We start from the raw sequence: 15,941 nt of genomic DNA on the forward strand, positions 1-15,941 counted from the left end.
CACCTTTTCCCCCGAAGAACTGTGTGTCTTACACGATTCTGGTGCCGACACGTCGCCTTCTTCCGAAAAGAAAAACCTTCCGGCGAACGTTAGATACAGCAGGATAAGAAAACATACGACTCCTGAAAGGTCTAATACAACTTGATTGATGACTACTAAGTCTAGGTTTTGCGATCTTCGCTGAGGGCAAAGCCTTTCCTCCCTGAAAGTGAGTAAGAATCCAGAGGAAGAGCTAGGATTGTATGTGACTTGTCTGACTTCCGCTTCTATCGCGGAAGAAAAAACACACTCGATTGCTTCCTGTTTAAGCATCAAACACGTTTGCTGCGAAGGAAAATTCTGTTCGCGTGCATACATGACTAGTAACTTCCTAGTCTGGAAGAACAGGGAAAACGTAGACAGTCATTCTCGTCAGGGAACTGCATTCTAATATGCAGAAAACAGTTACAAGATCCATGATACCATAGCGATGACGAACTGATCACTTCAAGACATTCCAACTTCGTCATTCCAAAGTGGAGAAAGAACGTCTTGGACTGCATCAACAATATCGCTCGGCGGAACAGACGTTTAATGCACAAGGTCCGCGAAGAACCTCAGCCTACCGACCTTCCTTCTCCCAAGGGTTGAAACGTAAGGAAGAGATATAGGACTAGGGGCAAGGTAGACACGAACAAACACCTCCTCCAGAGCACTGCGCTATGTTTACGAGTCACTAACAAGAGCGGTTTAAAAACATAATACCTTAAATCATAAAAGATCTGCGAGTGGTGGGAGATATACTTTTACGATCTATTCTCATAAAAGGCCTTAATGCCCTTTCTGTTGTTGCAGCTGCAAGCGCTGTATCAATCTCTATAGTAAGGTTCGTTATTTTCCTGAGAATGATTTAATGTTAAATTATTAATTTACTTTACCATTAATTTACTAGACCAACGTTCCCTCAAGGAGCCCTTGGGGTTAAAGCATCTTGCTTCCCCAACTAGGGTTGTAGCTGGCTTGTAATAATAATAAAATAACTAGAGACACCATCACTCAACTAGCGAAAACTCTGAAGTCGGAACGAGGAGCAGCAGGAAAAAAATATGAGGGAAACTCTTTTAGAAAAATTCTCATGAGTTTCTGAAAGTTATTCCCTTCCTTTTACAATCTCTTATCCTAGGAAGAGAAGTCTTGTTTCTTAGGAATCCACTCCTTATGATTCTGAATTCAGACCTCAATACTTAGAGGTTTTAATTCTAGTTCTCACAACCAAGAGTTAGAGCCGGCCTTGGTCCGAGAATATAAAATCTTTCTAGTTAAGATTTATTTCTTAATATAGCGCCTGGAGCAACAATAACTTAACACTAGACATTCTTGGTCAGGTAGACATCAAAGTCTATTGTCATAGGTAGCGAAGCGTTCACCCGGACGCTGAAGTGTCCCCCCGACGCTGAAGCGTCCCCCCGACGCTGAAGCGTCCCCCCGACACTGAAGCGTCCCCCCGACGCTGAAGCGTCCCCCCGACGCTGAAGCGTCCCCCCGACGCTGAAGCGTCCCCCCGACGCTGAAGCGCCCACACTAGCGCTGAAGCGCCCACACTAGCGCTGAAGCGTCCACACAGCCGCTGAAGTGTCCACACTGGCGCTGAAGCGTCCATACTGATGTTGAAGTGTCCATAACGACACTGAAAGCGTCCACACTGACGCTGAAGCGTTCTTAGATTAATCTTTGTAAAAGCAAGACGGACTTATAGCCTACGACATAAGGCTGTGACGTCATCAATGGATGAGAAGTTTACCTTTCGTCCTATGCTTTCGTGAGGTTTAAAATAGGTCGATAAACCTTTTAAACTTACCTTTTAAGTTATAAATACGTGATCAGATTCAAATAAAAGAAAAAAGGCGAAAGCCTAAACTCAAAAATCGTTAATACATCACCAAATAACGTCCAAACAGAGTAAAAAGCGAGAAAGAATTTCCAAAAGAACTGACGGCTATGCCGGCAGGGAAAATCTGAATTGGTTGGGTATAGTTCTACCTGTGGTACCGCGAGGGCACAGGGGTACACCTGACATATCTGCGCTAGGTGAGCAAGAGATTTTGAATTTCCTGCCGAGGCGTCCAGGGACAGGGACTTGGCCACTACATAATCAGCGGGTAAGTTTTATATTTAAAAAACAGAATTACAATTATTTAAATCAGCTAAGAATATTCACTAATAGTGAGAACCAATGATCCTCCGAAGGGAAGTGTTCCCCACGGAGAAAAGCTGAAAAGTTAAAATTACAATTATAATTTCACCAAAAATAATTGAGACAAACAATAGGAAGTGCAACCTAACCCGCTAACGGGAAAGCTCTTCCCAATAGTACACTGTTGTTGAAAGGTGAACAACCTTAAGAAGAGAAAGACCATAGTCAATCTCTGAGAGGCCACATTCCCTTCGCTCAGTAATCAATGTTTCTCGTAGGAAAAGGGGAAAGGCGAAGACAATAGTTGAATGAAGAGGGTCCAGGCGATGACGATCCGCCTGCGGAGTTAACGGTTATATGCCGACGAGAAGACTGATGGACCAGAGAGGGAGAGGTCGTTCCCCACGAAGTGGAACTGTGCTGGCCTTGTTCCGGTGCTAATGTACGCAAGTGTCGTTGTCGTATATGTATCACACGCACCGAACAAACACTGAAAAGGAAACTTATCACATTTCTATACACATATATATATACATAAACATTAATAATGTTTTCATATATATACATGTACAGTGATACCTCTGGATACGAAAGTTTCTGCTTACGAAAAATTCAGGATGCGAAGTGATTCGAAGATTTTTATGCCCCAGGATACGGATAAAATTTCAGGATACGAAAACCTTACGAGATCCCAACTCTTCGCCGAGAGTAATTTTAAAAAGCGCGCGCCGCCTGACTTTGAACTTGGGTAGACTCAATTACAGCCTCCCGCTCACCCATTGGTTATCTCCCTACTCAGACGCTAGCTGACGCCATAAGATCCTGCTTTCCTATTGGTCGGCAACTATCCCAGCTTGCCTACGCACGGGCGTTCATCTCTCTCTCTCTCTTTTCGTTCCAACCGCGGTATCGTTAACAGACATTGTGTGCTTTCGCTTGTTTGACTTAGTGTTAATATACAGTACATTCGTACGCCACGTGTTATCGTTAATAAACATTCGTTTCTGTGCACTGTACTGTATTAGTGTTTACTATACATAGACTGTATATAACGTTACGTAGTGTATTATATTACGTTTGCCTAACGCATTTTAGAAATGTGTTGAAAAGTAGGCAGAAACAAGCTTCAATGGATAGTTTCTTATTAAAGAGGCCAGCGGTATTAGTAGGCCAAGACGAAGGTGAAAGTGAAGAAAAGAAACAAAAAAGAGGAAGGGATGAAGAATTAGAAGGTGAAAGTAAAGAAAAGAAACAGAAAAAAGAAAGTGATGAAGAAGTAGAAGAGATTTAGAAAATAAGAAAAACGTAGTTATAAAAAAGCAAATAAAAAAAAATTCAATTTTAAGTTTTATGTTACCGTTAAGTGTTAAAGTAATTTTTTCTTTCATTTTATAGTTTTCCATACGTAATGTTAAGTGTTAATTATTTCTTCCATTTTTTTATTTCGTAAAGTTTAAGTGTTAATGTGTTAAGTGTGTAAATTACTGTACGTAGTCTGTCACTTGTTACGTAGTGTATTATATTACGTTTGCCTAATGCATTTTAGAAATGTGTTGAAAAGTAGGCAGAAACAAGCTTCAATGGATAGTTTCTTATTAAAGAGGCCAGCGGTATTAGTAGGCCAAGACGAAGGTGAAAGTGAAGAAAAGAAACAGAAAAGAGGAAGGGATGAAGAATTAGAAGGTGAAAGTAAAGAAAAGAAACAGAAAAAAGAAAGTGATGAAGAAGTAGAAGAGATTTAGAAAATAAGAAAAACGTAAAGTTATAAAAGAGCAAAAAAAAAATTCAATTTTAAGTTTTATATTACCGTTAAGTGTTAAAGTAATTTTTTCTTTCATTTTATAGTTTTCCATACGTAATGTTAAGTGTTAATTATTTCTTCCATTTTTTTATTTCGTAAAGTTTAAGTGTTAATGTGTTAAGTGTGTAAATTACTGTACGTAGTTTGTCACTTGTTACGTTTTCTGCCTTATGCCATCCTCCTCTGCCGTGACTTCGCTATCAAACATCGTCTCAATCAAAAGGTAAGTTTCAACTTTTTTGTTACACTAATTAACTGTAACCTTTTTTTCAGAGTGTACAGGTATCAATAATTAATTTAGGTGTACGTACAGGTAACAATACACCTTCACTGATCTAAATGCTTTACGTACATACAGTACCGTAACTTTTATACAGTAGTAAAGAAAACGGACCGTTTTCTTTGGGCTTGGGGGGGATAACTTGGCTATAACTATATTATTGAATAATCTCATAGTGGTTTCTGGAATGGATTAGGCTGTTTTTAACGGTTGTGTTAATTATTGAATGATAGAAATGGCTACATTGCATGTTTATTACTACAGTTTAGCGTGTTTATGAAAGAAAGGGTGACTTTTTATAAGGCTTGGAACGGATTAGGCTATTTACATGTAAAACACGACTCAGGATACGAAAATATCAGGATACGAAACCGCATCCTGAACGGATTAATTTCGTATCCTGAGGCATCACTGTATAAGAAAAAGTAAGTTAAAAGACAAAAATTAATGGCAGTCCAGAATAGAAGAGGAGGGAGAGCGGGAACAACTGCTCTCCATCTGAGCCAAAAGTAAAGAGACTAAATCACAGGTGTGTGAACGGGAGTGGTAAAAAGCTGACCCCCCCTACCCCCGCTAACTAGCGGTGTGGGTATTTAACCCTCGCTAAATTTTAATGGCTCGTCATTTCAGCTCCGCCGAAAGTATAACCCCCTAATAAATAGCGTGGTTTGTATTCCAGTTACGGAACAAACAAAATTTAAGTGGCTATTCGGTATGTTGGTGATGGGGTGCAGCTTCCCCACCAATAACCACCAACACCTTATCATAGATTTTAACAGCAGAGTTCTAAGCTGAAATCAAAATAATATTACAAGGCACAGGTTTGTATTCACATAGGAGCATAAGTGTACTTTATTGTAAAATATTTTTTCATTTCTGTCAGTTCCTAATGGATTAATTGAATATTCTGTAATAAAAAATTTATACAATACAGTTTTATATAAAGATATGAAGACAAGAAATGCTACTGAAAATTGCTTACATTAATATATTATATAACCATTAAACTGTACTGTACCTCTCCAACATAAGTGCTGCCATAGTAAGCGATCAGATACGAGTTCTTGAAAATAATGGCAAGTTTGGCTTAATCTGCCCAATTCTCTCACAGTGCATCTATAAAATATATTCCGCAGAACATCCTGTGGTAAAAGCGTTAGGTCAAATTTGGCATTAGAGCTTGCAACATTTCTTTCCATTACTGAGGAGGAAGTTTATGAACAAAATACAAATTGTTCATATATAAACCAAACTTCCACACATCTGATTAGGAATTATTTGCCTTTGGAAGTTTCTCTAGTCTTCTTAGGCTGTGAATATAAACAAAGATCATTAATATGACAAATTCGTAGATAATTTGTATTTTTCCTAACTATACAAATCTTAGCTATTTAATAGGGGTATTTTACTTTCGGCGTAGCTGAAATGACGAGCCATTAATTTTTAACGAGGGTTTACTACCCACACCGCTAGTTAGCTGGGGTAGGGAGGGTAGCTTGCTACCGCTCCCCCTCACACACCTGTGATTGAGCTCGCTTTGCTTGGAGGTAGGACTTCAAGGGGGATAGGGCTGGCGGGCGAGTTTGATTAAATAGCTAAGGTTTGTATAGTTAGGAAAAATACAAATTATCTACGAATTTGTCATTTGTTCCGTAACTGGAAAACAAACCACGCTATTTAATAGGGGTGACTCACCCATTAGGAAGGGTGGACGACCCAGCCAGTCTGGCTTCTTGGCTTTGCCCAAGGGCTCCTTATCTGAGTGTGTTAGCATTCAAGAAATAAGAAGCCCCTGCACCTCGCTAAAACCTTGCTACGTAAGGTCTGCGACCTACGCAAGCTGTGTGTGAAGGTAAGTAGAAGTGTGACTCGTCCTAGAAAGTTGTTCCGAAGTTCTTTAGATGGAAACTTGTACACAAGGACTTTCCCAATACCACCTCATCACGGTATGGGGACATAACAGTAACATGGTTTACCTGCAGTGGTTTGAGGTCAGCTATGCAGAGAACCCAGGATGCTGCTTTCCCCAAGAGAGGGGATGATGAAGAAAATAAGGGCCAGTCAAACCTTTTCATAGATGCAGACTAAAACCAGGTAAAAATGCCCTCAACCTTCTGCTATTTGTCCAATAAGGAACTTGAGGTTTTAAATCAGTTGTTGTGCAGCCACCACAGGACTGATAGAAAAAGTATCGAGTCTCCTGTGGGTCACGCCTTGCAGGTAGTGGTATGTGAACGTGGTCTGTCGTTTCCACACCACAGCTTGAAGAACCTGCGTCACTGAAAAATTTCTTTTGAAGACCAGGAAAGTAGCTATGCCCGACATCATGTGCTCTGGGGCGACGTGACGGAGGAGGGTCTGGATTCAGTGCAAGGTCAAGGACCCTACGAATCCATGCAGAGATGGTGCTCTTGGTGACCCTCCTCTTAGTCCTTCCTGTGCTGACAAATAGTGCTGGCACACGAGGACGGGCTGCGGCTATTCTCTTGAGGTGCAGCTTCAAGCTCCTTACTGGGCATAGTAAGAGATGGTCTGGGTCATCTGTTACAGTACGGAAACTAGAAATCCGGAAGGAGTCGAATCAAGGATCCGCTACTCCAGGGTTCTGAGTCTTGGCAATAAACTCAGGGAAGAAGCTGAACGTTACCTCTCCCCATCACCTTGAATGGGTGATGTCATACGAGAGACCATAAAGTTCGCTGACTCGCTTGGCCGAGGCCAAAGCTAGCAGGAACACCGTCTTCCAAGTTAGCTGGCGATCTGATGCCTGGCGTAATGGTTCATAGGGAGGTCTCTTAAGAGACCTGAGAACACGAACCACGTTCCATGGGAGGTCTCAATTCCGATTGGGGGCAGGTAAGTTCATAACTCCGTATCAGTAGAGAAAGTTCTAGCGATGAAGAAATGTCCATTCCTTTCAGTCTGAAGGCGAGGCTTAAGGCTGAGCGATAACCTTTCACTGCCGAGACTGATAGGTGCCTTTCTTCCCGCAAATACACGAGGAACTCCGCTATTGCTGGAAAAGTGGCATCGAGCGGAGAGATACCCCTTCCATGACACCAACCACAGAAGACTTTCCACTTTGCCTGGTAGACTGCTGCTGATGACTTCCACAGATGTCCAGAAATCCTGATCGCAACTTGTTGCGAAAATCCTCTCTCAGAGAGGAGATGCTGGATAGTCTCCAGGCGTGAAGTTGTAGTGACGCTACGGCTTGTGGAAGATGTTGGCATGTGGTTGTTTGAGTAGATTGTGTCGTAGAGGGAGTTCTCCTGGTGGCTCCGTTAGGAGTTGCAGAAGGTCCAGGAACCATTCTGCGTGATGCCATAGTGGAGCTATGAGGGTCATTGAAGGATTGACCGATGTTCTGATCTTGTTGAGTACCCTCCTCATCAGACAGAACGGGGGAAAGGCGTAAATGTTGATGTTGTCCCACGTTGTTGGAAAGCATCTTGCCAGAGAGCCTTGGGGTCTGGGACTGAGGAACAGTACAGCGGGAGCCTGAAGTTCAGGGCCGTAGCAAAGAGGTCCACAGTCGGAGAACCCCACAAAGTCAGGACTTTGTTGGCTACTAGATGATCCAAAGACCACTCGGAAATCACTATCTGAGATGCTCTGCTCAGGTTGTCGGCGAGCATATTCCTTTTGCCTGGAATGAAGCGTGCCGATAGTGGTATCGAGTGGATTTCGGCCCATCTCAGTATCTCTACTGCTAGATGGGATAGAAGCTGCGAAAAAGTACCTCCTTGCTTGTTGATGTAGGCCACTACTGTGGTATGGCTCATCACTACCACAGAGTGACTTGCCAGGTACTGTTGGAACTGTTGAAGGGCTAGAAAGACGGCCTTCATCTCTAGGAGATTTATGTGGAGGTACTTTTCTGACTCTGACCAGAGGTTCTGAGGTCGTGTGGTGCAGCACGTGGGCCCCCACCCTTTTTTTAAAGCGTCTGAAAACAGCATCAAATCCGGGGGAGGACGAGAAAATCCACTCCCTTTCGTAGATTCTCGTCTGCCACCCATCACTGGAGGTCCGTCAGTTCCGCAGATCCCATGGGGATCTGGATGTCCGGGAAGTCGTAAGCTTGATTCCACCAGGACTTGAGTCGCCACTGGAGGGATCTCATCCTGAGGTGACCATTGGAAACTAGACGGGCCAGTGATGAAAGGTGACCGAGGAGACGTAGCTACCATTAGGCTGGAAGTTCTTCTCGTCTGAAAAAAGGTCTTGCGACCTTCCTTAGCCTTGCTATCCTGTCGTCTGATGGGAAGGCTTTGTGGAGAGTGGTGTCTATAATCATGCCTAAGTATACCAGTCTTTGAGTGGGAAGCAGGGAAGACTTCTCGAGATTTACCATGATTCCCAGATCTTTGCAAAGTCTCAGAAGTTTGTCTCGGTGTTGAAGAAGGGTTGACACCAAGTCTGCTAGGATTAGCCAGTCATCCAGACAACGGAGGAGACGGATGCCAATCCTGTGTGCCCAAGATGATACGAGGGTAAACACACTGGTGAAGACTTGTGGTGCTGTGGAAAGACCGAAGCACAGCACCTTGTACTGGTATTTTCTGTTGTCCAGGCTGAATCTTAAGTACTTCCTTGAAGACGGATGGACTGGGATCTGGAAGTACGCGTCCTTTAGATCCAGTGTGCACATTAAGTCTTCGGTCTTACTGCTAGTCTGACCGTGTCTGCCGTCTCCATGCTGAACGGAGTTTGTTTGACAAACTTGATCAAAGCTGAGAGGTCGATGACTGGTCTCCAGCCTCCTTCTCTACAAGAAAGAGTCGACTGAAGAAGCCTGGGGATCCGTCGAGGACCTCTTGGAGAGCGCCCTTCTTCAACAGGGTCTGGACTTCGGCCCGAAGGGCTTACCCCCTTGCCGATCCCATGGCAAGGGAGTTCAATGACACTGGATTTGTCGTCATGGGAGGTAGTGATGCTATGAACGGGACACGATATCCTAGACTGATCATGGAGATCGGCCCCGAGTTGCTTCCACCTGTTTGCGCAACTTTTTAGGCATCCCCCCACTGGTGGAAATGCAGGGGGACTGCCTATCCTAGCGTTTGTGGCCTCGGCTGCTCCCTCTAGGATTTTTACCTCCCCTGGAGGACTTTTTGCCTTTCCTTTCTTTGACAGGAAAGGGCTTAGACACCATCGTCTTCACTGCAGTTGTCGTCGTAGTGGTCATAGCTGGACGGGACTGCTATGGTGCTGGAGGCTTATAGGGCTTAGATGTTAAAGCCCTATGGAGGAGGGAGTCTTGATGAGACTTCCTCCACCTCTCAGCAGCATGTTCCATATCCTTGGGCTCGAATAGAACTATTGATCTCGGCGCTAGGTACCTTCTAGTGGAATCTCTCAGCTAGTGCATCCCGACGTTTCAGGATGGTATTTGCTCAAAAGTTCAAGACTTGGTGGGCCAGAAGCTCGATCATGCGAGTACCTGAGAGGAGGAAGGTTTCCATAGCTTTCCTGGTATGTTCCTTAGAGAAATCCTCAGAACGTATCAGGATACCTAAGGTCCCCAACCAGATATCGAGCCACGAAGTAGCTTGCATAGCACACTTAGCGACCTTCTCCTGGTTGAGGATCTCGGCTGCCGAGAATAAGACCTGCCGGTTGGAGTCTCTCAAGAGGGACCCCCCTGGTTAGCTCTTCCAGCGAGTGGTGAAGTGGAACAGCTAAGCAAGGCTCCTCCAGGATCTCAAAGTACCTCCTCTGCTGTACGCGAGGAGGAGGGAGGAGCTTGTTGGTGGTACCAGAACGGTTGGAGGAGGACATCTCGGAGAGCTGCTGGACGATCTTGTCCTTGGTACTCTTTACCAGGGCCGGGCTGCACTGGTCAGAGGGCTTTTAAGTACCAAAGACGCAGTCTAGGACCATGTCTTTGCCCTCTTAAGGGGGGATCTCTGGGTCGGAAAACCAGTTGAGAACCCTCATTAGGGTCAGAACCTGCCAAAACGCGTGTTCTGACTCCTGCTGGTCTCCTCCTGTTGTAGGACTTGCAGCGAAGTCTCCTTCTATCCCCAGAGGCTCTTCTTGGGGAGAATCGCAGACATTCTCTGAGTGGCTGGCTGGCTCCATTCTACCCCTAGTGGAGGACTTAGGCAATGTTTTGAAGTTTTGGGATTCCTTCCGGGGAAGGATGTAAGACTCCAACATTGATGAGGGTGGCATGTTCCTTCTAATCCCGGACGGTGTGGAACTCTCGGCGTGAAGAGAGGTTTCCTCCATTGGTGTGATGGGGGAAAATATCTCTACGCGTGATTCCCTTGGTGACGGGAGATCTTCGTCTGAAAGGGAAGGAGAGTCAGTCCGAGGAATATGAGGAACCTGCCTTGAAGGTCTGCGTGGAGTCAGTTTCGCCCTCGGGGAAGTGACCGCATCCAGAACTCCTCTTTTCCTCTTCAGTGGGGTAGAGGAAGCAATGGTTCCGTGTCCTAGATCAGAGATGACAGGCTTGAAAGCCTGAGTTACGGCTCTGATCAGGGCACTGAACCAGGGCTGTTGGCTGACAGACGCACTGTCTGACATACTCCCTGAAGGGGAAAGGGAGTCACTGGAATAGGTGGGTTTGCCTTTGGTAGCTTTGGGATCCTGAACCCCTCTGGAAGTTTCCCTTCTCCCACAATGCGCGGTAGTATGCGCTTGCGGGAGGGGAATGAGGCGATGGCAACCTTGCCGGACGTCGTTCCTTATGATGCGCAGGCTCGCGCGCGGGAGAATGTGCACATAGGAGAGTGTTAGCGCGCATCTGCCAAAGACTTAGGGCGCGCACGTGCAGAAGAATGTCCCCTAGCACGCGGGCGCACAGTAGAATCATGATGGACGAGCAGGAGCGCAGGAGAATGTTGGCGCGCATCCTTAGGAGATGGATGGCGCGCATGTGTATCCTTGTGAATACGCGCAGGAGAAGGCTGGCACGCAGGTTAAGCGCTGGCACGCAGGTTAAGCGCTGGCGCGTTGGTAAGAGATGGCGCGCGAGTGAGGGCAGCATTGCTCTCTCATCCATAAACTTGAGTGCAGGAGAAAGTTGGCACGCAGGTTTTATCTGGCGCGTAGGATGGCGCGCAATATGGTGCTCAGGAGAGCATGATGTAGGGCGTGCAGGAGAGCACTGTTGGGCAGGAGAACGTTGCCGCGCGGGTGGGCGCTGGCGCGTAGAAGATCGTTAGCGCATAGGCGCAGGGCGTGTGAGAGTAATGTGCGCAGGGCGCGTGAGAGTAATGTGCGCAGGGCGTACGGGAGAGCCCTGCCGCGCAGGAGATTGTTAGCGCATGAGCGCATGAGGGCGCGCTTGGCGCTGGGTGGAGCTCTGCTCTTGTGGGCGCGTACGCGCATGTTGGTGCGCAAGCGCTTTAGGTTAATGCCCTGTGGTAGGGTGATCAAGATGAGTGGTGCGCGGTAGTGATAGGGACTGACGAGGTACTGATGAGCACTCGTCAGGTTGCATGGGCGCGTGGCGCGCAGTCTGTTGGCCCCCAATAGCGCGTACAGGTGGAGCCTTGTTAGGCTCATGCAGGAACGGCGACGGCAGGTCTGTCGGGTAGAAGGTCGACGTGTCCTTCAGAAGGACGACCTTCCAACGAAGGAGATCGCGAACAATCTGCAGAGAGGTCCAGGACTGATCGATGCAGGTGCAGTGATGGAAGATTGGTCTAGATTCTCCTCTGCGGGGGACTGCATAGAAGACGTTGAACCAAAGAGGCACCTCCTCACCGCAAGTGAAGGAAGGACTCTATGGCGAAGAGGAAGGCAAACCTTCCGACGGATGCGCCCTCTGGGATCCATTGGATCAGCAAGCTGACCTTCAGCAATCCTCCGTAGAGGAGTCTCTGTAAGTGAACTCCCCCAAGGGGGAAGAAACACTAGCAGGAGAGACTGATGATGAATGTAGTTTCCCCCTCGTAGGATTATCAGGAACGGGGGAAACTAAGCCGTCAGCTACCGTAGAGTTTGGAGTGGCAGAGATGGGTGAAGCCGCATGGGATACCTCTGACACCACAACGTCGACAAGAGTCAGAGGATCTACCTCTGATGGTGACGACGATTGCTTGACAGCAGCACCCAGGCGAATATAATCAAGCAAAACCTCCTTGGAGGGCGAACCCGTGAGTCCCAAAGAGGACCAAATCTGAAAGAGGGAAGTTAGTGACATGGCCTACCCCGGAGGGAGCTGCTTCACTAGGGGAAGCAACGTCATCTCTCGAGACTCGAGATTGGTTAGAAATAATTCGGTCTACGCTACTACTCCACAGTCTCTCGAAAGAGACCGATCAAGTAGGAACTTAGGAGGAGGTTTGGGCGACGGAAGAAGAGGCCTTGGGTTTTTCTTCCTTCGAAGCAACCTTCAAAGGAGAAACATCCAGTTTGGACTTCTTCTTCTGCCGTCGCGAAAACCTTTCCCACTGGGACGAAGACCCCTCCCTACACTCACTACACTTGTTGACACTATCACACCGTTGGCCCCTACAAGGACAAAGGGCGTGAGGATCGGTCTCGACCGCCGACATAAACGTTCCACAAGGGCGGTCGGGAAGACCAGGACAGGTGCGCATGGTTGCAGACGCCAACTTCACGCACACAGTAATCTAGAAAAAGAACAAACAAAAAGCATTAATGGCTGCCAATATGACGGCGAGGATGAAAGCGGACACGTCTGACCACCATCCGAGCCGAAAGCAAAGTGAGCTCAATCACAGGTCAGGTGTGTGAGGGGGAGTGGTAGCAAGCTACCTTCCCTACCCCCGCTAACTAGCGGTGTGGGTAGTAAACCCTCGTTAAAAATTAATGGCTAGTCATTTCAGCTACGCCGAAAGTAATACCCCTATTAAATAGCGTGGTTTGTATTCCAGTTACGGAACAAACAGTAATTACAAACATATATGAACATGAACTTCATGAGGTTATATCTAATACATGAAAAAAACTTTATTTGCCATTATTCCTAGCTTACAGTGGACACAAAGAACTAAGTCTGGAAAAATACAGGTTAGATTATGACAAAAGTCTTGAGTTACCCAGTTATATAAATGTACAGTAAAGCCTAAATCAATTTCCTTAACTTTAAGCAAGCCCTTCATAAAGAAACCAGTAGTAAATGAAATTATATTTTATTGCAAAAGAAAAATGTTGTGACCATTAAAATTATTTCTATGGAAAATAACAGGAGCAATTCTAATTTCAATACCATACAGTATCCTACTTTTACATTTGAAGTCTAGACGGATAAAAATTTTGAAATAAATTGTATTTTTCTTAGCAATACAAACATGGAGCTCTTTACTATGGAGTATTTATTTCAGCAAGCTGAAACCAGTCAATAAACTTTTTGTCTGGGTGTAACTACCCACTGCTAGTTAGCGGCGAAGTGCGGGGTAAGCTAGTCCCCCACTCACACCAGCACTAGCGACTAACGGTCACTTTTGCAATTGCGGTATGACTTTTCGGGGGCAGGAGCTCGTGGGTACAGTATGTGTAAAGAGCTCAAGGTTTGTATTGCTAGGTAAAATAAAAATTACTTCCAAATTTGTTATTTGCTCTGGCGCCAAAAAATAAAGTTTCCGCTCTTTACTATGGAGGCTCGCCTTAAGGTAAGCGAAAGTCCACATGCCAACTAGCCGGTAACTGTCCCGGAGTGGTCTCTTGTGCTTCGTACAGGTTGACCTTGAGGGACCCCTGCACCTCGTTATCCTCATAGGATGATGGCCTCGGCAATCAGTGCTAGATATAAAGTTTCTTTGTATTGGGACTAGTATGTATTTGGGCCAAGCCCTTTAATAAATCTCAATTTATCCTGGCAGGAGGATGGGGTCATAAATATATGTACATACTGCATCAGGTTGCCCAAGGAGCGTGGTACTCACCCGCAAAAATACGAGGTCAGCAGTGCAGTGTTTCTCGGATGATGCAATATAAACCATAAGGAATTATGAAATACTTTTATCCGGACATTTAAAGAGAGTGATCATGTATAAAGTATCATTTACAATATAGTGATGACTAAGTGAACATGTCCCTTAGAGTTGAAACAAGAAATAATAATAATAATAATAATAATAATAATAATCATAATAATAATAATAATAACGAGATGAAAGTAATTAATAGGGAGACATATTTAAGTTTTTCTTATTTTTCATTACTCAATTCATCTGTGCTCTTTAAAATTAGAAATACCAAGATATTGACCAGTTAGTACTTGTATTTCATATAAAAAAGGGACTGTGTTGATTAATTTGTCAATGAATAATCCCATGGTGAATAAATGTGATTATAAATAGGATATTAAAATTAATGCACCTGTCCCACAAGAGAGCCGAGGTGTAGTAGACCACGTTTTGAGCAGTCACCACAAAAATTATCGAGAATATGTCCAGTTTCCTGTGGGTTATGTCTTGCAGGTAGTAGGCAGTGAACTTTGTTTGACGTTTCCACCTGCACGCTTGTAACACCTGCCAGGGAAGTACTGTACTTATTCCCTTACATCTTGTGCATGGGGCAATCAATCAGACAGCAAGCAGTCTGAAGATAGTGCCCTTTCTATTACTCTCCTCTTAATCCTCCCCATACTAACAAACGGATTTTGAGCGAAGCGAAAAATCTATTTTTGGGTAAGATGGCCATGTCGTCCTGATGGAAGTTCCTTAAAGGCAGCTTCCTAGGGTATATTACAACTACGGCGATATTCCCAGAGAATTTACCTTAAGGTACCCAGAATTCTAACTCCTGGAGCGAGTATCCCTAAAAAAGACCTTAGGGATATCGTAAATATCAGCGGACGTATTCTTGACACGCCACATAGCAATCTATACCCCGAATAGAGTTAACACTTCGTAGGGGTCAAATGGCAAGAAAACGAAAACGATAAGAAAAAGGGGGGAGCCGTTCGTAAGGCATCTCTCCTCCCCGTTTCGTAAGCGTGCCCTGCGCCGCTCGCGGCGCCATCTGTATTCCTTGTAGCGATACACGAGGTGCTACAGATACTGTATGTAGGGAGGGGTCCTACAGCCCTTTTCTTTTTTTTTTTTTTTTTTTTTTTTTTTTTTTTTTTTTTTTTTTTTTTTTTTTGAAAAGGGACAGGGCGGGTCCATCAGGACGACATGGCCATCTTACCCAAAGATAGATTTTTCGCTTCGCTCAAAATCCGTTTTTTGGGCTCAAGCCATGTCGTCCTGATGGAAGTATACCAGAGCATTACTGTATCTGTGGATTCTCAATACGTGCCGTACTCCTCAGGAATGTTTCTTAGTCAACTCGACTGAAAGACCTAAGATGTTACCGTTATACATCTTTTCACTAATCATAAACCATGAAAGCGCTTCCTGCCCCCTACAGGGAGGAGTCCTACTAGACTCTAGAAACGAACGAAGAGTACATATACCTATGTATGACTCACTCGCAAGCCAATACAATATAGTGGTCTCACTCTATATGAAGTAAAGCATAGTCCTTACGGAACTACAGCATCCAAGGGAAAACCTGACCAGCCCCCTGGTCGAAGTAGAATTAGACAAAAAGGTTATATCTGTGTAGGATTAAACTTGCTGCCACCACCGTCCTCTGAGAAGGATGGAGCCCTTTATGCTAAGGAAAGTATAAACCAGTGCAACAAGGCTTGCATTAAGGAACAGGCTATTATAGATATCCCCGATTAATATACATAGGCTGAATGCTCAATAATT

The 15,941-nt window shown here is 45.0% G+C and overlaps 1 protein-coding gene across 5 annotated transcripts in view; it reads right to left on the bottom strand.

The window, feature by feature from the left end:
* LOC137629002 (uncharacterized) overlaps positions 1–15,941 on the bottom strand; it is a 96,473-nt gene that overhangs the window by 55,186 nt on the left and 25,346 nt on the right. For 3 of the 5 annotated variants that reach the window (XM_068360274.1, XM_068360266.1, XM_068360258.1), the window contains exon 2: positions 5,273–5,564. The exons of 1 other annotated variant lie outside the window; for it this stretch is intronic. In XM_068360274.1, the coding sequence (XP_068216375.1) occupies positions 5,273–5,453 (181 nt within the window). In that variant the 5' untranslated portion in view covers positions 5,454–5,564. The remainder of the gene's footprint in view (positions 1–5,272; positions 5,565–15,941) is intronic. One more of the 5 variants, XM_068360290.1, reaches the window with a different exon arrangement.

The sequence above is a fragment of the Palaemon carinicauda genome, chromosome 2 (genome assembly GCF_036898095.1).
Source record: "Palaemon carinicauda isolate YSFRI2023 chromosome 2, ASM3689809v2, whole genome shotgun sequence".
In the NCBI taxonomy this organism is placed as follows: Eukaryota; Metazoa; Arthropoda; class Malacostraca; order Decapoda; family Palaemonidae; genus Palaemon; species Palaemon carinicauda.